Below are 26,900 nucleotides of genomic sequence, written 5' to 3'. Positions count from 1 at the left end.
GATAAAATAAAGCAATTATTTCTGCCTTTAAGTTTTAAAAGCAGGTATGAACAGAGAAACATACCATGTTATCTGATAAGAGATTAAATACAACACAGACGTAAATTTTTCTTAACCAATACTTTTAACATAATTCTAACAAGGCTTCTGGGGAATGGGAGCTTGGGGAGGAAAAGGATTCCAATGTTAATTTAAAAGCATCAACAAACACAAGGAGCTAAGGCATTCTGGAGGAAAAAGAGCCACAATGAAGAAGAAATCCTCCTGTCAGAAACTGGATAATAAAGCAATAAATATTAAAACAGTATGGCACTAATATAAGAAATACACAATGGAGCAGAACAAAGAGCTATGAAATAGACCATAATATAAATATAATGAATACAATTGAGCAGCTACCTGAGGGAAAAAATCTGATTGGATTCTACCTTTTGATGAAAATAAATTACAGATAGATTAAAAGTTTAATGTAAAATAAAAGGAAAAACTTTAAGAAAGCTACAGAAAGAATGAGTAAAAACTCCCAATCAGGTTCAGGAAAAACTGTTAGTATAAAAACAATATAAAAGTTACATTCACAGGAAAATTTGGCTACATAAAAATAGAAGCCTTTTGTATATTAAAATCAATACAAGTATAAGAAAACGTTAGAAATGGTTTGTTAACAAGTCAGAAGTATTAATATGCATAAATATATATTACTGTTTAATAGAAAGAGCTCTTTCAAAATTAATGAAACTACTTTATTACTTTTTAAAGTATAATCAGGCAATAAAAATACACTGGTAGTATTACTCTAAAAAATCACTAATAAATTAATAATTTACTTCTGATTTGCCATTTTTTAATTAAATACTTTCAAAAAAGCAAAAAAAAAAAGTTTTGTATATAGGAAGCAACCTCATCTATTGTTTTGATTACTTTGTTATTCCCCAAGTATATATTCAGTTTATATTTAAAGAGATATAAACCAAATACATTCATAGTTTTACATGTTTATTTCAAAAAACAAGTTATGCTTATATGAAACATTTCATATATTTTATGTTAATTTGGCACAATTTATATGCTAAAATCAAAAGCTAATCAAGACAAAACATTCTCAGATATATTAAGGTTTTCAATACAAATCACAGTCTTGAATATACGATGTCTTAGAATATTAAATTTTTTTATTATACGAAGTTTCTGCTATTGAACTGTCCTCTTTATAACCACTTCTTTCATTATAGGCTATCATTAATTTACCTTGAAGCAGCTTTCTTCAGCAGCTTTTTAATCTCATTAATTTTACAGGTGTGCTTCTTATGGATAACCACAAATGCATTACAACCATCTGGTGGTGGCTCATCAGCTGCAATCTTAAGATTTCAAAGATTATATTTAGCTACAGTAGTTGATAATTACAATACGATTTTAAAACCCTCACACAATACTTTGATTAAAATAACTCATCAACTACTATTAAGTTATTGCTCCAATTACAGTGAAAAACATCTATACGTATGCAGAATCTAATAAATATTTTAATAAAATCAACTTTATCCTAGGAAAGACATGCTTCAAAGTTATTGAAAAAATTCTATTAAAATTTTATGATACTTCATTTCAATGATTTGTCCCCATAATTTCCTTATCCCAAATAACTATAAAAATTACAGAATATATTCAACATTATAATAAATGACAACAATAATAATATAATCAATGATAGGCTATGGAACCAACTATAAACTTGTAGATCATTTTGAACTAAAAATGTTCATATTACAGAGCTCTATGTACATTGCTAGCATGCCTCTTTGTCCAATACAGTTTGGATATTTTTACACACCTGCTGAAACATCTGAATAGCTGGGGAGTATGCCCTTATAGAGAAAGCAAACTTTAAGAGGTTGATGTGTAAATTGTCTAGAAACTGTCCAGCTTTCTTCAGGATTAAGTTGTAATAAGAATAATCTGATTCTATAAAAAGAAGTCAAAAGAAAATAATGTTAGCATTTTATACACTACACATTGGCACATCTTCCACTGTAAAGCTAACTTAATGTCATATAATCATATCTGAAATTTGGTTATGGATAATGCTAGAGAAAAATGGAAAAACCAAGATCTCAGTTCTACAATCAACTTCATTTTGGATCTTCCAGTAATGTCCAAGTAATCAACATGAGACCAGGTGAAAATAATCTTGTCATTAAAATCTATTTGGAAACACCAGCATTTCAGACCAACTTACTCCAAAGTTGTGGGGTTATATTAGGAGGATAAGATATAAGTCCTACCTACAAGGTAGAAATTAAGAACAGCAGAAAAGTTACAGAATATGATTGTTAATGAATTTTAAAGTCCCTGTATGAATAAATTCTACTGAGATTTAGTGTCGATAGTCAAGTATAATTAGTGTATCCAGAATACTTTTAGGAGACAAAATTTGAACCAGGTCTTCAAAAGTAAATGTCATCTTGTCTGGAACTTGAACAAACTAACCTGAGCTGCCTATTATAAACCCTATAAAGTTGCCTATTATAAACCCTATTCAAAGATCTCAAACACACAAAGGAGAAGGAGGGATCCTATAATTTAATTTAAAATTCTCCAACACCCCTGGGGAGACAGAGATCACTTGAGTGGGAGAAGGCAGAAAAGTGCAGCCTAGAGCTGAAAAAGGCCTGGTGGCAATAACTGGGATAAACAGGGGTGGGAAGAACTTTCTATCTGTGCCCCTTTCCTTTCTCCGGGTATAATCACTGACTGCATTGTGTCAGAAAACTGTAATGCATTCCAGGGCCAGCCAAAGATGGTAAGGTACTAATAGGGCAGCTCTGGAGTCCATTTGGTACAAGCATCCACAGAGGCTGGCCTCTAGACATTCTCCGATAATGTATTCTCCTCTACGTCCTGGCACTGGGTTATCAAGTGACAGACATTTCTCACACAAAAGAACAAAGTTGGGGTAGATGAAGAGCAGTTCCCTGTGGATATCTGATGTGAAAGGGATAACAAGAAGAATGTGGTTAAACCAGATTGCAACACCAGATACTTTCTTTCCGAGAGGAGGAAAAGGATGTTCTGACCGGAAGGAGACATTTTGGGGTTGGTTGGGAGACTGGGTTGTTCGCTGATTGTGACAATGTTTACTATTTGCTCCAAAAGTGCTGGGCCCTTGACCCTCAGTTCCTCTCTTTACCACAACCCATTCAGGGTACAGGTGTTACTTGGCCCTCTGGGAACTGAGGCTCAGGCAACCAGTGCAAATATGTGGACACTGTGGTTATTGCTTTTGTTATACGTAATAAAGCCTTCTGTCTCTGAATCAGGGGTCTCAGGTCTTCTGTCAGCATCCATGAAACTAATCTGTTATCTTTGCAAATAGGGTAACATCTCAGACCCTTCACAGTACTTGACAGATCTGACAACAAAATGGAATGCTGACAAGATATGTGGATTTCTAGAGAATAAAAGGCCAGTCCTATGGTCCAATTAATAGCATTTGAGGAGAGTGCTTGAGAAGTAACAATGGATATTCTGACAAAACTGTACAGTCAATCAGGCAATGAGTCATCTTAATTTTGCTGCCTATTAATGAAGAGAAGAAGAAGAAAGGCCAAGGGAAGTAAGTTCAAAAATATCTCCCAAACAATGTCTTAGAGGCATCTCATGACTAAATTCCTCCTATAGTCCATCTTGCCAATATTAGATCCTTTCAAAGATGACAATAAAAAGTCTCAAAGTTTAGTTCGATAGGACCTGGCTGATATAAAGAAGCCATGAATCACTCAGGAGATTTCCTCTGGCCAGTTATAAAGTCTTTCAGCTCTGATCCAAGAGTCTTATGTTGTCCATCTGATTCCTGAAACTGTGGCAAGCTAAGTTTTTAGCTTGCAAACAGGGTAAAATTTCCAGCCCCTTCACAGCTCTTGACAAAAAGCTCAGAAATGAGATGACCAAAAAAAGAGGGAGATATGAGAAGTTTTCTGAAAGAATACAAATAAGAACTAGAAAGAAAATAATACTAGAAAACACAGACTAAATTAGAAGGAGCACAAGAGTAAACAGATACCATGGAAAACAGAGTAGGAGAAAGAATACACAAAGGAAAAGTGATAAAAGTGTAACAAATAAAAAGGAGAGAAGGGAAAAATGACTTGAGAGTAAATGACAAACACAGAAGTCAGGCAAAGTAGATTAATATGTATATACTTGTAGACCCTAAGGCAGAAAAATCAAGTGAATGGAACAGATTAAAGAAAACTATAATTCAAGAAAACCTTCCAGAATTAAAAAGAGTAATGAACTTACATACCTAAAACAAAAAAGGACACAGAATGATCAGCATTGCGACATTCTCTAGTTTAAATAAAAAACAAAAATAAAAAAAAAACCTCTGGGCCTCTAAAGTTAAAAATCAGAAGTTTAGAATTCACACATGAACAATTAAGTACGTGAAGAACTCGAGGGCTATTTCTCCAAGAGTTATTCATGAGGCATCAACCAGAGAGCAAACTTAATATAACCAAGAAATAACTGGAGAAATTGCAGCATAAAATCTGATTGTGAGCTCTATACCATCTCTAGATCAATTCACAAAAAAAGTCATTTAAAAGCATTTGTATAATTGTTTAATTTTGGTGCCTCTTATTAAGCTATAAACCATGAAGGATCTTTTCTATCAGTTTTTCAACTGTACATTTCTACACCTGGCACACAAAATAGGCATTCAATAAATTTCTTTAATATTTAATAAATATTATAAATAAGTTTCTTCATTCTAAACAATATTTTCCTAATCCAGCAACTTTAAACAGTTGGCATATGAGAATAAGCATTGGCTCTTTCACTCTTACTTCTTTAACAAACTATAGATGATTTCTCAGAACTTGGAAGAAACGGTGAGTTTTCCTCCAAGAATCAAAAAATAATGCAAATAAGATTCGCGTTCAACAGTAAAAACAAAATAGAAAATAAATGTTATTTTTAAAAATATTCTTGGCCGGGCGCGGTGGCTCAAGCCTGTAATCCCAGCACTTTGGGAGGCCGAGACGGGCGGATCACGAGGTCAGGAGATCGAGACCATCCTGGCTAACACGGTGAAACCCCGTCTCTACTAAAAATACAAAAAAAAACTAGCCGGGCGAGGTGGCGGGCGCCTGTAGTCCCAGCTACTCGGGAGGCTGAGGCAGGAGAATGGCGTAAACCCGGGAGGCGGAGCTTGCAGTGAGCTGAGATCAGGCCACTGCACTCCAGCCCGGGCGACAGAGCGAGACTCCTCCTCAAAAAAAAAAAAAAAATTCTTAAAAATACATTATACTTACAAGGCCAGCAAGAAAATAAAAATTAATGTAATAACATCTAAAATATGACTACATCAGTCAAAGGACTGGTCAACCATGAAAGCAGAGAAAAGTCAAAAGAAATGTGAGTAGTGCCTGAAAACAGATATCAAATTTTGTCAAGGTCACCATCAAGGTTGCCCCTTATGTAGTAGTGAATGTAGGATTCAGGAGTTTATAGAAAGTAAACTTTTATAATTTAGATATAATGAGCAAGATCATCTCTATTATGAAATGGATGCATTGGGCTATGTTGGCTGATTTGTTAAATAACTAAATCCATGCTCACCAACTAAAAGTACACCTTCAATATTCTCTGCCTTTATCTTTAACCTCAGTTTTTACTCAATTTTTGACTACTGGCACCTAATATTCAAAAATCATTCTTATTAAAAAAAAATAAATGGCAGCTTCCACAGCCAGCTAATGACTCATCTTATTCCCTTCACAGTCAAAGGTCTTGAAAGATTTAACAACACACAGCTCTACGGGAAGGGGATATTTTGGGGGTGGTTGGAGACTGGGTTATTTGCTGATTGTGACAATTTGACAAGAAGCTCAGAAATTAGATGACTAAATAACAAAGAGATATATAAAGCTCTACTCATATCTTAACTTACTGAAGTCTTGATTACTATAGCAGTGAAATGGTTCTCACCCAAGGCACTAATAATTTCTCTGTTGTTAAAAGTAGTAGGTGCAGTATTTGATAACATCAATCACTTACAACTTAATATTCTCCTGGCTTTCATGATCTCATACTTTTACAGGATTTCAGCTACCACTACAGGTACTCTTCCTTAGTCTCTATCGTGTGCTGTTCTTCTTATCAGATTCCCTTAAACATTGCTGTTCTCAGGGTTCTGCCATTGGGCACTATTTTATTCTCATTCTGTACCTTCTCCCTATAACTTAAATTACCATTTTTCATGTTGATCACTCTGAAATCCTACCCTTTATCCTCGAATTTTTTTATCTAGATCTCTACTCATATATCAGCTTATCGATACACTTCTATTTTGATATTCACAAGCACTTCAAATGTGGCACATCCAAACTCCAATTACCTTCTTCCCCCAAATCTGGTTCTTGGGTAAAAGTAACTACGTTAGAAAGTCTTAACATTTTTTGAAAATTTCTTCCATTAATAAAATACAAAAGCAGCTTTATTTGTGTAAAAACCACTAAAATCTTCAAGGACTTTGAAAATGACATTGTTATATGCTGAGCAGCATGTGAAGAAGTAAAAATAAACAGGGATTTTGAAATCAGATAAATATTGGATGATATTTCTCACCTCACAAAACTACATAGGTTAACTAATATGCCACTTGAATCTTGAAGCATCAATAAATACATAAGTCTGGCAGAACCACAAAAATTTTTTTAAACAGGCAATTCAATGCTTAAAAAGTCTTAATTTGCTGGCATATAATATAAAGTGATTGCATTAAATGGTATAAAACTAGTACTTGAATTCAAAAAGTTAAATGTTCAATATTTACAATTTTTTTAGGCGGGTGGATCACTAAGACTTATTATTTAGTAAAGAGTAGTTAGAAGGTCTCATGGAGATTCAACAACCTAAAGTATTATAAGTAACAGAGGATTATTAAATGTTTCCTCTAAGATGTCTTGAAAACAAATTCAGTAAAATCTATTCATTAATATATTTCTCATTTGTACCATTCTTTTCCACACTTAACAAGGTTAGCAATAATATCACCACATGCATTAGACTCTGCCATTATAAATAAAGCCAACAGAATTATATTTTAAGTGTTAGTAATTTTTTTTTTTTTGAGTCAGAGTTTCACTCTGTTGCCCAGGCTGCTGTCCAGAGGTGTGATCTCGGCTCACTGCAGCCTCCAGGGTTCAAGTGAGTCTTGTGCCTCAGCCTCTCAAGTAGTTGGATTACAGGCCCGCACCACCACGCCCAGCTAATTTTTGTATTTTCAGTAGAGACAGGGTTTCACAGTGTTGGCCAGGCTGATCTCGAACTCCTGGCCTCAAGTGATCTGCCCACCTCAGCCTTCCAAAGTGCTGGGATTACGGGTGTGAGCCACTGTGCCCCATCAGTAATTCTTACTTTAATACAATTTAGGTTCAACCCTGAAAACACCTGAAATACCTCCTTCAATATACGCTTGATGTAGAGTTTAGGTACTCCTGAGCTTATATTACAACTTGTTAATGATCTGCCACCAGATTGTCCAGGTACATGATTTCATTTAGGTATAAAATATGCTGATATAAGTAACTTAAAATGAATTTGAAATTTACAGGAGTAATTTTTAGGATTGCTTCTCCAATAAAAAATAGTACTGAATAAGGCCAAAAAGCATGTACTGAGAACAACATATATGGGACAGATATATTGAGGATTTTAGGTGAGAGTTCCTCCACACATTCCATTCCGGTCTCTTCTACTTGTTTTGTGTTCCCTACTACCTGACTAAATCTCATCATTCAAACTCAGCTCCAGCATTCACCACTGAAAATGCTGTCTTGCTCTCTCTGGAACACCGACTAGGTTCCTCTTTTACATGTTTTCATGTTATGCACACCCCAATTAAAGCTCTTATCACCTAATAGTGTACATCACTGTTTTGCTGTCTCCTTCACTATATCATGAAGTCCTGAGGATGTAGATCACATTTATTCATCTTTATATTCCCATCATCTAAAGTACCGCCAACATTTCTTATATATAAATAATTTTTTCAGGAAAAAATTTTGAAAGGAAAAATTATTTGCTTTTGGAAATATTTCAGTTTAAAATGTTATTAAAAGCATGTCTGATCTCTTTATTTTTAAAATCTACTTTGTGAAATCACAAAATCACTGAACTTCAAGGCTGCCTGAGCCAAACAGGCTTCAGTAAATGAGCATTTAAAACATCTGAAACTATAGTTTATCTTACATTTACACTCAGGAACAAAATAACAAACTATTTTAATCACCAACAGTAAGAAGATCTCTCTACATCTAAATGGCTAAAGATTTTACTCTTAAGGGATTCCAAATTCATGTCATCTATTCTAGTCCCTGCAGAGATAGGAAAATAATAAAACTTTCTTTACAATAACTAACCCCTTAGCCTCTGCTGTTAAAATCTCATTTCAATATCTTTAATCTACTGACCTACCCTAAGAAACACAATAAACACTTTTTAATTCTGAGGAAGATATATGTATATATAGGTATAAATTCTCATATATATATAAAAAAAGAAATTACTATTTTATAGATAGTGAAATGAGAGCGTATTAGTTACCTGACGTTTTGAGGGTAAGTATTAAAAGTTTCTTTAATGGGTTAAGAGTCAAAGTATTCTGCCAATCAAAACACAATATACATGTCAGTATACATTTGTCCAAACCCACAGAATGTATAACAACAAGAGTGAACCCTAATGCAAACTATGGACCTTGGGTAACAAGGATCTGTCAAGATAGGTTCATCAACAGATATACCTGTACCACGCTAGTGAGGGATGTTGGTAACAAGGGAGACTATTTATGTGTAGGGGAAGGGGGCATATGGGAAATCTCTGTACTTTCTGTCCAATTTTACTATGAACTTATAACTATTCTAAAAACAAATTAAGTCTACTTTTAAAAAATGAAAAAAATGTGCTATTACTAGAAGCAAAATTATTATTTCAAAGAATTCTAGGTAAAAAGAAAACTGTATCTTAACAATTTTTTGCGGGGGGAGACTAGGTCTCTCTCCGTCACTCAGGTTGGAGTGCAGTGGTACGAACACAGCTCAAACTCCTGGGCTCAAGTGATCCTCCGCCTCAGCCTCGCAAAATGATGGGATTACAGGTATGAGCCACCACACCTAGCCAATTTATTTTATTTTTTTATTTTTCTTTTTTAGAAACAGGGTCTTGCTATACTGCCCAGGCTAGTCTCTGACTCCTGGACTCAAGCAATTCGCTGGCCTTGGGCCTTCAAAGTAGCTGCTACTACAGACGCACACCACCATGCCCAGCTAACAATTCTGATTTATTCTTGATGAGAATGCAATACCCAAACATGACTAATTATAAGAAGTATCTTATAATAAAGTATTAAAACCTTATTTTTGGAAACAGATGCTTAGAATGGTATCTATTAAAACATATTTTCAAATTTAATGTTAGATTTACTAACCCAGTGAAGTATTCACACTTAAGCATTACCATTAAAAAATAATAAACATTACAATATGTGTACATAAATACAAATCTTACAAGTTAAATCACCTACCTGTTTGCTTATAAATTGCTAATTCTTGCACAGTTTCCAAAAACTGCCAAAATTTTTCATTACTTTCTTCTGCCATAAATTCACTATTAAAAAATAGAAGTAATCAGTTAGTAGATGGAATTTAAAATGGTTTAGATACTATAAACTATACTCAAGAACCAAATTGTATCTATGGCAAGAACAAAAACCCCTAAAAATTAATGTCAAATTACTAATTTCCATTTACTATAACACTGGAAAAAATATACACTGATAATTCTTACCTGAGATATCATTCTCAACTATAAACATATACTCATGTCAGGAAAAGGCTTCAGGAGAAATTACTTCTGGCTTTTCCTTGTTCTTAGCAACAACTAAAACATTGACAGTTATTCTATCTTGCCATATTAAATGCCACTGAGAAATACAAGACATAATTAAGAGAGAACATTATATAAAGGTAAAAAGTAGAAAAAAAGACCACCTGTTTTACATAAACAAAAATTGGTTCTATAAATATTTTACAGAAGTTATATTATCTATTGCCTTTACTTAATTGTGTAGAAAATCTTTTTTATTATTTAAAACAGAAAAGATCTTAATTTTAAAGATAGGAAATCAGTGTATTGCACAATGTCTTTGGCCATAGAGCCCAATGAAATTTCCATGGTATATAAGAAAAAATGGCCAAAGCCATTTAAAGCCTTTTAGAAATAATGAAATAAACGAAAGATTCAGTTCTGCACAGATCAAAACACTAGAGAGCTAAAACAAATAGGGTGAACTATTTAAGCTAGAAACAAAACAGCCACCAAACAGATGGTGCTGATTATCTGTTATTGCCCACCTTATCTTCCTCTCTAGCTTTAGTAAACTTAAACTAATGCTTAAAATAAAGGGAAAGTATTAAGGACATCCACAACGCATACAGATTAACTAATTCTTATGAGTCCGACATGGCCACTAAAAAGGAAAAAGGAAGTGAGAAAGACTGACTAATTCATCAACATAAAAACAAAAAGCATAGGAATTTAGAGTAATAAGTAACTTCTAGGAATTTAGAGTAATAAGTAACTTCAAATCAACTCTTGCTATTAATGGCACCAAATCAATGACTTGAAAAAGAAACAAAAGGAAAGCTAAAAGCAGAGGAAACAACAGAAAACACTAAATAGGACAATGAACTGAAAAAGACAGAGATGGTACAATACCTTAAGTAGGGAGAAAGGCTTAACTGATTTGACCAAACAGTTGCAGACATGCTCATATACTGTGCAACCATAGGTAAAAGACTAGTTCCAATTACCAGAATCTGTACATCTACCTAAGTCTGATCCTTCAAAGTGATCGCCTTAAGAAAGTGTTTCAGCTAACAAGGGAAGTGAAGTACCTCTTGAAGGAGAACTACAAACCGCTGCTCAAGGAAATCAGAGACGATACAAATGGAAAACATTCCATGCTCATGGATAGAAGAATCGATTCTGTGAAAATGGCCATACTGCCCAAAGTAATTTACAGATTCAATGCTATTCCCATTAAACTGATGGCAGCAGTGACCCGTCTAGAGTGGCTGCTGCAAAAACGCCAGCTGCAGCAAGGGAGACATGGCCAGGGATTTGTATTCCATGGAGCTGGTGGGAGCAGGGAACAGGTAGGAGTCCCATCCCCTTCTGAGTTAGCAGGGTGGAGGGCCCGCAATTCCCAGGCACAGCTGTCCAGACCTGGACATCCCTGTGCTATTGGGGACTGGAGGCAGGTAGGAGCCCACGCCTCCTACTGAGTTGGCTGAGTGGGAGCCCTGCACTCACTGGGTGCAGCTGCAACCACCCACCTGCAGCTGTGGACCCAGGCATCCCTGCACACTCAGGGGTCTGCAAAGCCCCCTGTACACCACAGGCTCAAAAGTGCCTGCTCCTGCTGCCTGGCCTCCCCCTGCTCCCGACCCCTGCTCCAATTGTGGAGCGAAGTTGCGCCTGAGCCCAGAAGCTGTCACAACCCAGCTGGGTGTGCATGTGTTTGGGGGTAGTGCTGACATGCCAGCCCCCTACCACCTCAGCCCCCTCCAGACTTTGGGCACCAATGGGCATGGGAGGGAGGCCGAGAGGGGTCTGGGGGCAGCTTGGCACAGGCCTGAAAGTGCACCATGATGCAAACAGCCTGGGTGCCATGGACACAATAGATGGCAGGTTAATGGTGGCAAGAAGCAGATGGGCAAAACGGGATGGGTGCCCGGTGAAGCCTCACCTTCAAGCTAAGGACAACCTGAAGCCTGGGGGCTGGGCTACCTGTTCCACAGACTGGAGTGAGAATTTACGATGTTTTATTCCGGGCCTACCCAGGGCCTCCCAAGGACCAATCAGCACACATTTCCTCCCTTCTGAAGCCCATAAAAACCCCAGACTCAGCCAAACTCAGGCAGATGATGGGATGACCTGCCTGTGGATAGGAGCTACCCATTCCAGGTGTCCTCTCCCAGACATCGGGACGACCTGACTGCAGGTAGAAGCTAGCCACTCCATTTCTCCCCTCTGCTGAGGGCTGCAGACTCAACAGAATGACCTGCCTGTGAAAACGAGCTACTCACTCCAGGTCTCCTCTCTAGTGACAGCTGCACTCATCAGAATGACCTGACAGCAGAAAGGAGTTACCAACTTCAGTTCTCCTGAGAGCTGTACTGTCTCTCAATAAAGCACCTCTTTGCCTTGCTCACCTTCCAGTTGTCTATGTACCTCATTCTTCCTGAACATGCAACAAGAACTCAGAACCCACCAAATGGCAGGACTGAAAGAGCTGTAACACAAACAGGGCTGAAACACAAACAGGGCTGAAACACGCACCCCACTCACTACATTGCAGGCAACGAAAAGGAGAGAAGAGCTGCAGCCCTTCGGACAGCCCAGACCTACAGGCTCCCTGAGCCAGGGCTGTGACACTCTCTTTGGGGCTGTGTGGTTCCTGGTATCTCCAAGCTTCCAGGTGCCATTGCATTGCACAGTGCCTGCAGTGGAAGCCACCTGCAGTATGTCTGGTCGAGCCACAGTCTTGTACAAAGCTGGCGCCTGTTCGAGTACCCGGAGCTGCCCACCCCACTGCAGCCAGCATTCCTGGCTGTGTGCAGTGGCAGGACCCTGTGCTTGCTCACACATTCACCGCCACCCTGCATCTGGCTCGCCCTTGGCAGGCTTGGGATCCAGGCCAGTAGCACGAGCTGAGCATAGCCTGCTGGGTCGAGTGGACAAAGCGAGCACAACAGGCCTGAGCAAAACTCAGGCAAAGGTGTTACCAGCCATAGAGGTTTCCGGCTGGCAAAGCGAAAACCCTTATCACAGGATCCTTATCCTGTAACAAAACTACCATTGACAATCTTCACAGAATTAGAAAAAATGAGAAAGAACCCAAATAGCCAAGACAACTCTAAGCAAAAAGAACAAAGCTGGAGGCATCATGCTACCCAACTTCAACCTATATTACAAGGTTACAGTAACCAACACAGAATGGTACTCGTACAAGGACATACACATGGATCAATGGAACAGAATAGAGAACTCAGAAATAAGACTGCACACCTACAAGCATTCGATCTTTGACAAACCTGACAAAAACAAGCAACGAAAGGATTCCCTATTTAATAAATGGTTCTGGGAGAACTGGCTAGCCATATGCAGAAAACTGAAACTGGACCCCTTCCTTATACATTATACAAAATTAACTCAAGATGAATTAGACTTAAACGTAAAACCTAAAATTATAAAAACCCTGTAAGAAAATCTAAGCAATACAATTCAGGACATAGACATGAGCAACGATTTCATGATGAAAATGCCAAGAGCAACTGCAACAAAAGCAAAAACTGACAAATGGGATCTATTTAAGCTAAAGAGTTTCTGCACAACAAAAACTATCATCAGAGTGAACAGACAACCTACAGAATGGGAGAAAATTTCTGCAATATATCCATCTGACAAAGGTCTAATATGTAAAATCCACAATATGCAAAACAAATTGACAAGAAAAAACAAACGACCCCATTAAAAAGTAGGCAAAGGACATGAATAGACATTTATCAAAATAAAACATTCATGTGCCAACAAACATGAAAAAAAGCTCCACATCACTGATCATTAGAGAAATGCAAATCAAAACCACAATGAGATACCATCTCACACCAGTCAGAATGGTGATTATTAAGAAGTCAAGAAACAACAGATGCTGGCAAGGTTGTGGAGAAAAAGAAATGCTTTACACTGTTGTTGGGAATGTAAATTAGTTCAACCACTGTAAAAGACAGTGTTGTGATTCCTCAAAGATCTAGAGGCAGAAATACCATTTGACCCAGCAATCCCATTACTGGGTATATACCCAAAGGAATATAAATCATATTATGAATATACATGCACACATATGTTCACTGCAGTACTATTCACAATAGCAAAGACATAGAATCAACCTATATCCTCATCAATGATAAACTGAAGAAAATGTGGTATATATACACTATGGAATACTATGCAGCCATAAAATGAACGAGATCATGTCCTTTGCAGGAACATGGATGGAGCTAGAAGTCATTATCCTCAGCAAACTAATGCAGAAACAGAAAGCCAAACACCGCATGTTCTCACTTACAAGAGGGAACTGAATGATGAGAACACATGGACACATAAGGGGTAACAACACACACTGGGGCCTGTTGGAAAGGTGCAAGGGGACGGAGAGCATCAGGAAGAAAGCTAATGGATGCTGGGCTTCATACCGAAGTGATAGTTTGATGTGTGCAGCAAATCACCATGACACACATTTATCTATGTAACAAACCTGCACATCCTGCACAAGTACCCTGGAACTTAAAAGTTGAAGGAAAAAAAAGTATTCACTTAAACTTATCCCTTCAGTACACCACTGCTCTAAGCACTTTTGGAACTCTTCTGGAATCTCAGAGGCCATTTTCTGGTAACTCATTATTAATCACTGAGGAGGAAACATCCTTGAGACCATCTAAACCAGTTCTGTACCTGGTAAAAGGTAAGATATTACCTTTGAACAACATTTTTGTTTGTTTGTTTAGGACAGCATCTCCCTTTGTCAAACAGGCTGGAGTGCAGTGGTGCAAACATGGCTTACTCGAGTCTGGGAGGTCTCAAGCGATCCTCCCACTGCAGCCACTCAAGTAGGTGGGACTACAGGCACATGCCACCATGCCCAGTTCATTCTTTTGGACAAAGTTTTTTTTAAAGGTAACCAACTGACATTTCCAATTGTTCACTTGCCTTATAAAATATATGGCTCGAAATAACTATATTTCTTCAAAAAATTCCATCCAAAGTTATTTCTATAAAAGGTGTTTTTATACGCACTAAAGAATTTGACAGCAATTATAAGTGGAATTTCAAAAATATTTTCAGTAAGATCAACACAAGTAGAATAAATGCAGTTCAGATGTACAAACTGAGGTATACATATTGTAAAATGCTAGGCTCTTCAGCCTATAATCACCTCTAGCCAATGTTTTTTTTTAAGATGGAGTCTCACTCTGTCGCCCAGGCGCAATCTCAGCTCACTGCAACCTCCGCCTCCCTGGTTCAAACAATTCTCCTGCCTCAGCCTCCTGAGTAGCTAGCATTACAGGTATGTGCCACCACACCTGGCTAATTTTTGTATTTTTAGTAGAGACAGGGTTTCACCATGTTGGCCAGGCTGGTCTCAAATTCCTGACCTCATGATCCGCCCGCCTCAGCCTCCCAAAGTGCTGGGATTACAGGTGTGAGCCACTGCGCTTGGCCGCAAATTTTATTATAAATTTCTTTATATAGGGGACATACCTCATTCGCTTCCTACATAGGACTATACTCAAGTTCTGCACTCAAATTTCCAGGATGAACTGAAAAATACCTGTGTGTGTGCACGCGCATGTGTATATACACACACATACATATATATACACATACATATATATGCATATATATATACACATACATGTATATATATACACACATTTATAGATTTTGGTTGGGAAGCTCAATTTTTGGATTTAAAGCATTATTCTTAGAACTTTCCCTTACTTGCTCCCACATTATTTTCCTTAAGTTTCTATCTGCCCAGCTCCTTCAACCTATTCAATGCTCTTCAATTCTTCCACTTCCACACTTACTCTTCTCAACCTCTTTGATTTTCCTACAATTTTGATTTAAGAGAAACATAAACAAATTGAAGGACAGCAGAATAACAAACTATACAAAATAAATTTTTGGAAGTGCAGTAGTTGAAGAAACTACAGGCTTTTGGCCTGCTACTCTCAGATAATGTGTCACACACAGAAACAGATTTGGTTCTGAAAGAGAGGATCAGTAGATAAAAGGTATAGAGAGAAAGATTTTAGTGTATATAATAAAGGACCTCCGGCCGGGCGCGGTGGCTCAAGCCTGTAATCCCAGCACTTTGGGAGGCCGAGACGGGTGGATCACGAGGTCAGGAGATCGAGACCATCCTGGCTAACACAGTGAAACCCCGTCTCTACTAAAAATACAAAAACTATCCGGGCGAGGTGGCGGGCGCCTGTAGTCCCAGCTACTCGGGAGGCTGAGGCGGGAGAATGGCACAAACCCGGGAGGCGGAGCTTGCAGTGAGCTGAGATCCGGCCACTGCACTCCAGTCCGGGCGACAGAGCGAGACTCCGCCTCAAAAAAAAAATAAAATAAAAAATAAAGGACCTCCTACAATTCTGATTTGTTTACAACAAAACAACAAGGTACATGAGATAACACTGAGCATCCTCTCTGGATTTTCCAAGGACAAACTAGCTCCCACAAGTAAGGTATATTGTAGAGGTAATTCTGATGGTGGCTTAAAGTATACCTTTTCCTATAAAAAGTATCTTTTATTGAATTAGCATTATTGAGTGCCTAACTTTTGTGTACTGTACCTTGGCAAAATAAACATGAATAAAAAACAGTTTTGTCTCTGAGGCTCACATTTTAACAACAGAGATTAGCATATATGATACCTTACAGTAAGGATTATTACAGAAACACTGGCCAAATGTTATGAGAGAATAATAGAAAGTTATTAATTTTGTCATGGGAAAGTATCAGGCAAGACAGAATAATATGGTATGCCCACAAGTCATTATCAATGAGGAAGACTATAATAGAATGACATATTACTATCCTAGGGCTACTATACCATTACCCAAGGATCCTCTACACATATTTCCTGGATAACCCCATGTTTATACTGGGCTTCTAATGTGATGGTTGAGTGGATTCCTGAATCACAAGTATAACCTATTCAGCAAGAGAAATTTATTCTCTCATAGTTCTGGAGGCCAAAAGTCTGAAGTCAAGGTTTGAGCAGAGTTAATGCACAAGATTCTAAAAGCTGCCTTTTTTTTGTTGGGGGCATCATTCAAGCCACCCTGTAGCCCCCAGTAACCTCCAAAAACTCAACCAATTATAGCATCAATTCTAAGTCCAAAATCTCATGTAAGTATCATCAACTCCATTTACAAATTTTATCATCTAAATCATGTATGGGTGAGACTCTGGGTATGATCCATCTTGGGGCAAAATTCTCCCCTGTCCATCTGTGAAACTAGAAAACAAGTTATGTTTCAAAAATGCAATGGTGAGACAGGCACAGGATGGACGCTCTAATTCTCAAAGGAAAAAAATAGAAGGAATAAAGGGGTCACTGGTCACAGGCAAGTTCAAAATCCAGCAGGGCAAATTTCCATTATGTTCCAAAGCCTGAGAATAACTCTCTGTGGCCTGATGCTTCACCCTCTGTGCTGCCTGCCACGGTTCTGCCTGCAGTTATTCTTTCTTTCTTGAAAGGGCAGCACAATCTTTACGGCCAAGTAGCTCTATCAGTCAATTCCCTGCCTATAGAATTTTGGAAGTCCAACAGCCTTCTTTCGTTTTGTCTTGTTTGTCTCTTTTGGTCCAAGCTGGCAGTGTTTCTAATACATTCCCAAAAACTTTGTAAGACTATTGTATATCTCACCAGGAGCCACATCATTACCCAAAGATCCTCCCCAGATCCTTCCTGGATATCCCCATCTTCTTTATACCAAGCTTCTGCTGAGATGGGTGAGGGGACCCATGAATCACATGCTTAACCTATTCAGCAAAAGGTCATCCTGCCAGGTTCCTGTCTTTCCAGAGCACCCATTCCTAACACTGAGTTTCCTAGTTGTAGCACACTTTACGATCTGGATAGGCTGAGAACCTCCTAAATCAAGTGTTGGTTCCTTTTTCCTTACCTGTTCCTTTTTAAACTTATCTCTTTCTCTCATTTTAATATAAGCAACAAGGAGAAACCAAGCAGCACTTCTAACACTTTGCTTGGAAATCTTCTCAGCTCATATCCAAGTTCACCACTTTCAAGATGTTTTCCACAAACTGTAGAAACCAAGTCAGCCAGTATTCTATCACTACATAACAAGGGTTACCTTTCTTCTAGATTCCAATATAGTGTCTCTCATTTCCTTCTGAGCCGTGGCCAGAACAGACTTCAGTGTTCATATTTCTACTGGAATTCTCTTCAGGATGATGTAAGTATTCTCTACGATGACAGAAGTTTTTTCAACTATGCCCTTTAATCTCTTATAAGCCCTCAGCAGAATCATCCTTAATGTCCAGATTTCTGCAGTCTCCTCAAGGCAGTGTAGGCTTTTAATACCAAACTTCTCAAAATTATTCTAGCCTCTGCCCAACTCCACAGCTACTTCTACATTTTGGAGTATTTGTTACAGCAGCACCCAACTTTTTGGTCCAAAATCTGTATTAGTTTCCTAGATCTGTTTAATAAATCATGAAAAATTTAGTGACTTAAAACAGAAACTTATTCTCTCACAATTCTGGAGGCCAGAAGTCCAAAATCAAGGTATTGGCAAGGCTGTGCTCCCTCGGAAGGCTCTAAGGGAGAACTCTTCCATCCTGGTGGCTTCAGCTGTCCCTTGGCTTGAGGCTGCCTAACTCCAATCTCTAACTTCACATCGTCTTCTCCTTTTTGCCTGTGTCTTCTCTTCTTCTGTCTCTTAAAATGACATTGGATTTGGAGCCCATCTAGACAATCCAAGATGATCTCATCTCAAGATCCTTACTTACATTAACAAAGGCATTCTTCCAAATGAGATAACATTCACAGGTTCTGGGAGTTAGGATGTGGACATACCTTTTGGGGGGCCAGCATTCAACCTACTACAGATGCCCCTTGACTTAGATGGGGTTACCTCCCAATAAACCCACACAAAGTTGCAAATATGATAAGTAAAAAATGCATTTAATACCCTGGTAAACCCATAGTTAAGTAAAAAAAATCCTAAATTGAACCATGATAAGTTGGGGACCATTTGTACAAGTGATGAGGTTTGTAAATCAGACTGGGGCCAGACTGTGAAGGACCTTAAGGAGCATCACACAGCAGTTCCAACTCTAAGACTCTTGAGGCAAATGTAAAGCCAGACACTGTTAACAAGCAGTCTAAGGCTGGAGGAAGTTCGACTGATTTGGAGCTAGGTGTGAGACTAGATCTAGGCAAACAAACACTGGAGAAAGGATAAAGGAAGGGGATCAAAACTAAGCTAGAATCAGGTATTCAATAAAAAGCGTTTTAGCCTCCCACTCAAATGGACAGAACAGCGTGTGGAGTCTTGCATTCTGAACTTTTGCTCCAGAACTACTGCAGGAATAAATCAGAAAAGCCAAGAGAACCCACAGACCCTCTGAAGGAAGTGGATTGCTCCTGTGGGACCTGGGAGATACTCCAAATACTCTGAGTACCCAAACTGTGAGAGTGGGAAAGGGGGACTGTCTGCCCCCAAATACACACCCTCACTGGGGAACCTGAAGGTATATATCACTGGAGAAGATTCTGATCTTACCTGAAGCTGAGTCAATTTAGAGAGCCAAGCAAAATACAGGAGTAGAAGTAGCAGTGGGAAAAGCCCAGTGGACTCTCTGGGTCCCCTAGGAAGCTATTTCTGCCTTGCCTCACAGGGCTCCTTGGGTAGGGCTGCCAGAGGCACTGGGAAGAGGCCACAGAGAGAAGGAAACCTCCAGCTGAACCTTGTAACAATTCCAACTGAACAAGAAATCTCCTGGCCAGAACTTGGGGGTGGGCATGAATCTGGAGTGCAAGTTCCATAGGTGGGGAAGCATGACAGCCCTATTTGCATTTGCAGCTGGGAGGCTGGTAGCCTAGGGCAAATTCTCAGCCCCACCACCTGGAAACAGACTCAGTGCTGTTGGGTGGGGCACGGAGTGAGTGAGACTGGCCCTTTGGGTTACATGGGAGCTGGGTGAGGCCTGTGACTATAGGCTTTCCCCCATTTCCCTGACAACCTGCATGACAAAGCAGAGGCAGCTATAATCCTCCTAGGAATATAACTCCATTGACCTGGGAATTGCACGACCATCCCCCACAGCAGTTGCAACAAGACCCACCCAAAGAGAGTCTGAGCCCAGACATGCCCTAGCCATGACCCCATCAGATAGTGCTTCCCTACTCACCAGGGTAGCTGAAGACAAAGGGCATATACTCTTGGGAGTTCTAGGGCCCACCCACTGCCTGATCCTCCCCATATTACCACAGCTGATGCTCTCTTGAAAGGGCCACCTCCCTGCAGAAGGCCAATCAGCACAAAAATAGTGCATTAAACACAAAAAGTGAGGACCCTCAGAGAGTCCATTTCACCCCCCTGCCACCTTCAGCAAAGCAGATGCTGGTATCCACAGCGAAGAGACCCACAGACAGTTCACAGGACTCCGTGGATACAATTCCCAGTACCAGCCCGGAGCCTGTTAGACCTACTGGGTAGATAGATCCAGAAGAGAGATAACAATCTCCACAGCTCGGCTCTCAAGAAGCCACATCTGTAGGAAAAGGAGAGTACTACATCAAGGAAACACCCCATGGGACAAAAGAATCTGAACAACAGCCTTGAGCCCCAGATCTTCCCTCTGACAGAGACTACCCAAATGAGAAGGAACCAGAAAACCAACTCTAGTACTAGGACAAAACAAGGTTCTTTAACACCCGCCAAAAAATCCCACTCACCAGCAATAGAACCAAACCAAGGTGAAATGCCTAATTTACCTGAAAAGAATTCAGATGGACAGTTATTAAACTAATCAAGGAGGCACCAGAGAAAGGCAAAGCCCAATTTAAGGAAATCAAAAAAAAAAACAAGAAATGAGGGGAGAAATTTTCAGTGAAATAGATAGCATAAATAAAAACAATCAAAACTTCAGGAACAATGGATGCACTTATAGAAATGTAAAATGCTCTAGAGAGTTTCAGCAATAGAATTGAATAAGCAGCAGAAAGAACTTCAAAGCTCAAGGACAAGATTTTTGAATTAACCCAATGCAACAAAGAAAAAAGAATAAGAAAATATGAACAAAGCCTCCAAGAAGTCTGGGATTATGTCAAATGACCAAACCTAAGAATAATCAGTGTTCCTGAGGAAGAGGAGAAATCTAAAAGTTTAGAAAACATATTTGGGGGAATAATTGAGGAAAACTTCCCCACCCTTTCTACAGACCTAGACATCCAAATACAAGAAGCTCAAAGAACACCTGGGAAAATCAACACACAAAGATTATCGCCTAAGCACATAGACATCAGGTTATCCAAAGTTAAGATGAAGGAAAGAATCTTAAGAGCTGTGAGGCAAAAACACCAGGTAACCTACAAAGGAAAACCTATCAGATTAACAGCAGATTTCTCAGCAGAAACCTACAAACTAGAAGGGATTGGGGCCCTACTGCCTCTTAAACAAAACAATTATCAGTCAAGGATTTTGTATCCAGCAAAAGTAATCTTCATAAATGAAGGAAAGATACAGTCTTTTCCAGACCAAAAAAATGATGAAAGAATTTGCCACTACCAATCCAGCACCACAAGAACTGCTAAAAGGAGCTCTAAATCTTGAAACAAATCATGGAAATAAATCAAAACAGAAACTCTTTAAAACATAAATCTCACAGGACCTATAAAACAAAAATACAATTAAAAAAATAAGGTATACAGGCAACAAATAGCACAATGAATAGAATGGTACCTCACATCTCAATACTAACATTGAATGTAAAGGGTCTAGATGCTCCACTTAAAAGGTATAGAATTGCAAAATGGATAAGAATTCACCAACCAACCATCTGCTTTCTTCAAGAGACTCACTTATCACCTAAGGACTCATATAAACTTAAGGTAAAGGGGTGGAAAAAGATATTCCATGCAAATGGACACCAAAAGCCAGCAAGAGTAGCTATTCTTATGAGATAAACGTTAAAGCAACAGCAGTTAAAAAAGACAAAGAGGGACATTATATAATGATAAAAGGCCTTGTCCAAAAGGAAAATATTACAATCCTAAATATACATGCAACTAACAGTGGAGCTCCCAAATTTATAAAACAATTACTACTAGACTCAAGAAATGAGATACACAGTAACAAAATAATAGTGGGGGACTTCAATACTCCACTGATAGCACTAGACAGGTCATCAAGAGAGAAAGTGAACAAAGAAACAATGGATTGAAACTACACCCTGGAAAAAAATGGACTAAACAGATATTTACAGAAGATTCTACCCAACAACCACAGAATATACATTCTATTCATTATCAATGCATGAAACTTTTTCCAAGATAGACCATCGATATGCCACAAATCAAGCCTCAATAAATTTAAGACAACTGACATTATATCAAACACTCTCTCAGACCTCAGACCACAGTGGAATAAAACTGAAAATCAACCCCAAAAGGAACCTTCAAAACCATGCAAATACATGGAAATTAAATAACATTCTCCTGAATAAGTCAACAATGAAATCAAGATGGAAATTAAAAATTTGTTCAAACTGAACAACAACAGTGCCACAACCTATCAAAACCTCTGGGATACAGCAAAGGCTGTGCTAAGAGGAAAGTTCATAGCCCTAAACGCCTACATCAGAAAATCTGAAGGTACACAGATAATCTAAGGTTACATCTCAAGGAAGTAAAGAAACAAGAACAAACCAAACCCAATCGCAGCAGAAGAAAGGAAATAACAAAGATTAGAGCAGAACTAAAGGAAATTGGAACCAAAAAAAATACAAAAGATAAATGAAACAAAAAGTTAGTTCTTTGAAAAGATAAATAACATTAATAGACCATTAGCAAGATGAACCAAGAAGGAAAAAGAGAAAATTCAAATAAGCGCAATTAGAAATGAAACGGGAGGTATTACAACGGACACCACAGAAATACAAAAGATGATCAAAAGATGATTCAAGGCCACTATGAACACCTTTATATGCATAAACTAGAAAACCTAAAGGAGATGGATAAATTCCTGGAAAGATACAACCCTCCTAGCTTAAATCAGGAAGAATTAGATACCCTGAACAGACCAATAACAAGCAAAGAGATTAAAACTGTAATAAAAAATTATCAACATAAAAACATCCAGGACTAGACGTATTCACAGCCAAATTCTACCAGACATTCAAAGAATTGGTATGAATCATATTGACACTATTCCACAAGACAAAGAGGGAATCCTCCCTATATTATTCTATGAAGCCAGTATCACCCTAATACCAAAACCAGGAAAAAAACATAACCAAAAAAGGAAACTACTGACCAATATCCCTGATGAAAATAGATGCAAAAATCCTTAACAATATACTAGCTAACCGAATCCAACAACATATCAAGAAGAGAATCCACCAATATCAAGTGGGTTTCATAACAGGGATGCAGGGATGGTTTAATACACACAAGTCAATAAATGTGATATACCACATAAACAGAATTAAAAACAAAAATTACATGATCATCTCAAGACTCAGAAAAAGCATTCAACAAAATCCAGTACCCCTTTATGATTAAAACGCTCAACAAAAATCAGCATAGAAGGGACATACCTCATTGTAATAAAAGCCATCTATAACAAACCCACAGCCGACATAACACTGAATGGGGAAAAGTTTAAAGCATGCCCTCTGAGAACTGGAACAAGACAAGGATGCCTACTCTCACCACTTCTCTTCAACATAGTACTGGGAGTCCTAGTCAGAACAATCAGACAAGAGAAAGAAATAAAGGGCATCCAAATCAACAAACAGGAAATCAAATTGTCACTGTTAACTGATGATATGATTATATACCTAGAAAACCCTAAAGACTCCTCCAAAAAGCTCCTCGAGCTGATAAAAGAATCCAGCAAAGTTTCCAGACACAAAATTAATGTACACAAATCAGTACTCTCTTATATACCAACAGCGACCAAGCTGAGAATCTAATCAAGAACTCAACTCCTTTTACAATCGCTCCAACAAAAATAAAATACTTAGGAATATACCTAAAAAAGGAGGTGAAAGACCTCTATAAGGAAAAAAACTACAAAACACTGCTGAAAGAAATCATACACAACACAAACAAATGGAACCATATCCCATGCTCATGGATGGGTAGAATCAATACTGTGAAGATGACCATACTGCCAAAAGCAATCTACAAATTCAATGCAATTCCCATCAAAATACCACCATCATTCTTCACAAAACTAGAAAAAAAATCCTAAAATTCATATGGAACCAAAAAAGAGCCCACATAGCCAAAGCAAGATTAAGCAAAAAGAACAAATCTGGAGGCATCACATTCATCACATTCCCTGATTTCAAACTATACTATAAAGCCATAGTCTCCAAAACAGCATGGTACTGGTGTAAAAACAGGCACATAGACCAATGGAATGTAATAGAGAATCCAGAAATAAACCCAAATACTTACAGCCAACTGATCTTCGACAAAGCAAACTAAAACAAAGTGGAGGAAGGACACTTTATTCAAAAAAATGGTGCTGGGATACTTGGCAAGCCACATGTAGGAGAATGAAACTGGATTCTTATCTCTCACATTACACAAAAACCAACTCAAAATGGATCAAGGACTTAAATCTAAGACTTGAAACTATAACAATTATAAAAGATAACATCAGAAAAACTCTTCTAGCATTGGCTTAGGCAAGGATTTCATGACCAAGAACCCCAAAGCAAATGCAATAAAAACAAAGATAAATAGCGGGACTTAATTAAACTAAACAGCTTTTGCACGACAAAAGGAACATTCAGCAGAGTAACCAGACAACCAACAAAATGGGAGAAAATCTTCACAATCTATACATCTGACAAAGGATTAATATCCAGAATCTACAAGGAACTCAAATCAGCAGGAAAAAAACAGTCCCATTAAAAAGTGGGCTAAGGACATGAATAGACAATTCTCAAAAGATATATAAATGGCTAACATGAAAAAATGCTCAACATATTAATGATCAGGGAAACACAAATCAAAACCACAATGCGATACCACCTTACTCCTGCAAGAATGGCCATAATAAAAAAATCAAAAAAAATAATAGATGTTGGCATGGATGCAGCAAACAGGGGACACTCCTACACTGCTGGTGGAAATGTAAACTAGTATAACCACTGTGGAAAACAGTGTGGGAAAGTCCTTAAAGTACCAAGAATAGATCTACCATTTGATCCAGCAATCCCACTACGAGGTATCTACCCACAGGAAAAGAAGTCATATGAAAAAGATAGTTGCACATGCATATTTATACCAGCACAATTCACAAATGCAAAAATATTGAACCAATCCAAATACCCATCAATCAACAAGTGGATAAACTACAGCATACATATGATGGAATACTACTCAGTCATAAAAAGGAATGAATTAATGGCATTCACAGCAACCTGGATGAGATTAGAGACTTATTCTAAGTGAAGTAAGTCAGGAATGGAAAACCAAATATCTCATGTTCTCACTGATATGTGGGAACTAAGCTATGAGGATGCAAAGGCATAAGAATTACACAATGGACTTCGGGGACTCAGGGGGAAAGGTAGGGAAGGGAGGGAGGGATAAAAGACTACAAGTTGGGTGCAGTGAATATACTGCGGGGGTGATGGGTGCACCAAAATCTCACAAATCACCACTGAAGAACTTACGTAACCAAACACCACCTGTTCCCCAATAACCTACAGAAATGAAAAAAAAATTTTTTAACTATTTTACCATCAAATACATGCAACTTATGTGGAGTGGAGTCTCTTTTTAGGGCCACATGCTGTTGCTGTGGTGAATCCATTAAGTCATTGGCGTAAAACTTCGTTTTTGCTAAGATAAAGAACTTTATAATTTTACTCAACTCTTGGAATACTAAGGGGCAAAATGCAACAGCTACAAGTTTTGTTCTGCAGAGTAAGTGATGGGTAATGAACTAATTCCGTTGGAAGGGATTCGGGAAAAATATTACCTTGCAGGAAGCTGCCCTCCCCATAGCAAGCCTAGGAGCTAATGGTATCATGTCATCATGACGAAACTAGGTACTTCAAGCACTGTCTGCTGAACAGAACTGCCTACCCCAGTAGAAGCGCTTGCGTTAAGTGCCACGCGTAAATGCTAATACATCCCAACAAATTAAAGCAAAGCAAAGAAGCTTTAAAAACTGTAGGTAAAGTAAGACCTGAAGGGGAAAGGAACTGCAAGTGAGTACTGCACTGGAACCGAGAAGCCGCCCCCGGTCGGGAGGGAAGGAGGTGGTGATGCTCAGGGCCAGAGCGAGGGCGTCTGGAGAAGACGGGTGGGAGCGAGGAGACACCCGCTGCGAGCACGAAGAGAGCGCGGCTGAGGGTGGCAGCGCGCCCACAGCCGCCCGGACCAGGGCCCGGCCCGTACCCACCTTGCCTCCAGCAGCAGCGGGGTCTCGGGCCACTTCGCTGCCAAGTGGGCCGTCACCGACTTGGACGCGGCGACCGTCCCGGCACCGAGCTGCGAAAGCCACAGCGCCGTGGAGCCCAGGAGCAGCCGCACCACGTTCGTTGCCTTCGCTGGCGCCATGGCACGGAGACAAAAGCGCGAGTCCCTCGGACCCGGCACCCACAGTCTGTGGCCGCCACGCTCCGGCCGGCTCTTCCCGGCGCGCGACTCCCCACTTCCGGTGGGGGGAGCTGGAGTCCGTTACTGGGTGCCGGGTCCGGGCAGGCGCATGCGTGTCCCACTCCGGCGCGGTTTACTGGGTGCGGCCTGGTGAGCCCACGCCAGCCGGACACTGGGCCACGTCCTAGCCGCCGGGGCGGCGCCGGGTTGCTGAGCGGCGTCACAGATGCTCCCGCGGGTCCGCTCCCGGGACCCTGGGTTCTCGGACAGAGCCCTTGGGACACGGGGCGGGAAGCGGGCTCTCCAGACCGAACTAGGGCTGGCTAGAGTTGCCGAAATCTGGAAGCAAAGTCAGGACCACTTGGATATTGTCCACCTTTTACAC

The 26,900-nt window shown here is 39.2% G+C and overlaps 1 protein-coding gene across 1 annotated transcript in view; it reads right to left on the bottom strand.

The window, feature by feature from the left end:
• UGGT2 (UDP-glucose glycoprotein glucosyltransferase 2) overlaps window positions 1–26,595 on the bottom strand; it is a 270,417-nt gene extending 243,822 nt beyond the window's left edge. Inside the window, exons 1-4 of the mRNA XM_010358916.2 lie at window positions 26,319–26,595; window positions 9,590–9,672; window positions 1,835–1,965; window positions 1,249–1,361 (exon numbers count right to left, since the gene is read on the bottom strand). Coding sequence (XP_010357218.2) covers window positions 1,249–1,361; window positions 1,835–1,965; window positions 9,590–9,672; window positions 26,319–26,476 — 485 coding nt within the window. The 5' untranslated portion in view covers window positions 26,477–26,595. The remainder of the gene's footprint in view (window positions 1–1,248; window positions 1,362–1,834; window positions 1,966–9,589; window positions 9,673–26,318) is intronic.
• Window positions 26,596–26,900: the final 305 nt, after the last annotated feature.

This window comes from Rhinopithecus roxellana, chromosome 18, assembly GCF_007565055.1.
Source record: "Rhinopithecus roxellana isolate Shanxi Qingling chromosome 18, ASM756505v1, whole genome shotgun sequence".
NCBI classification, from domain to species: domain Eukaryota; kingdom Metazoa; phylum Chordata; class Mammalia; order Primates; family Cercopithecidae; genus Rhinopithecus; species Rhinopithecus roxellana.
The sequence above is the reverse complement of the archived record's forward strand: the minus strand, read 5'-3'. Positions and strand labels throughout refer to the sequence as shown.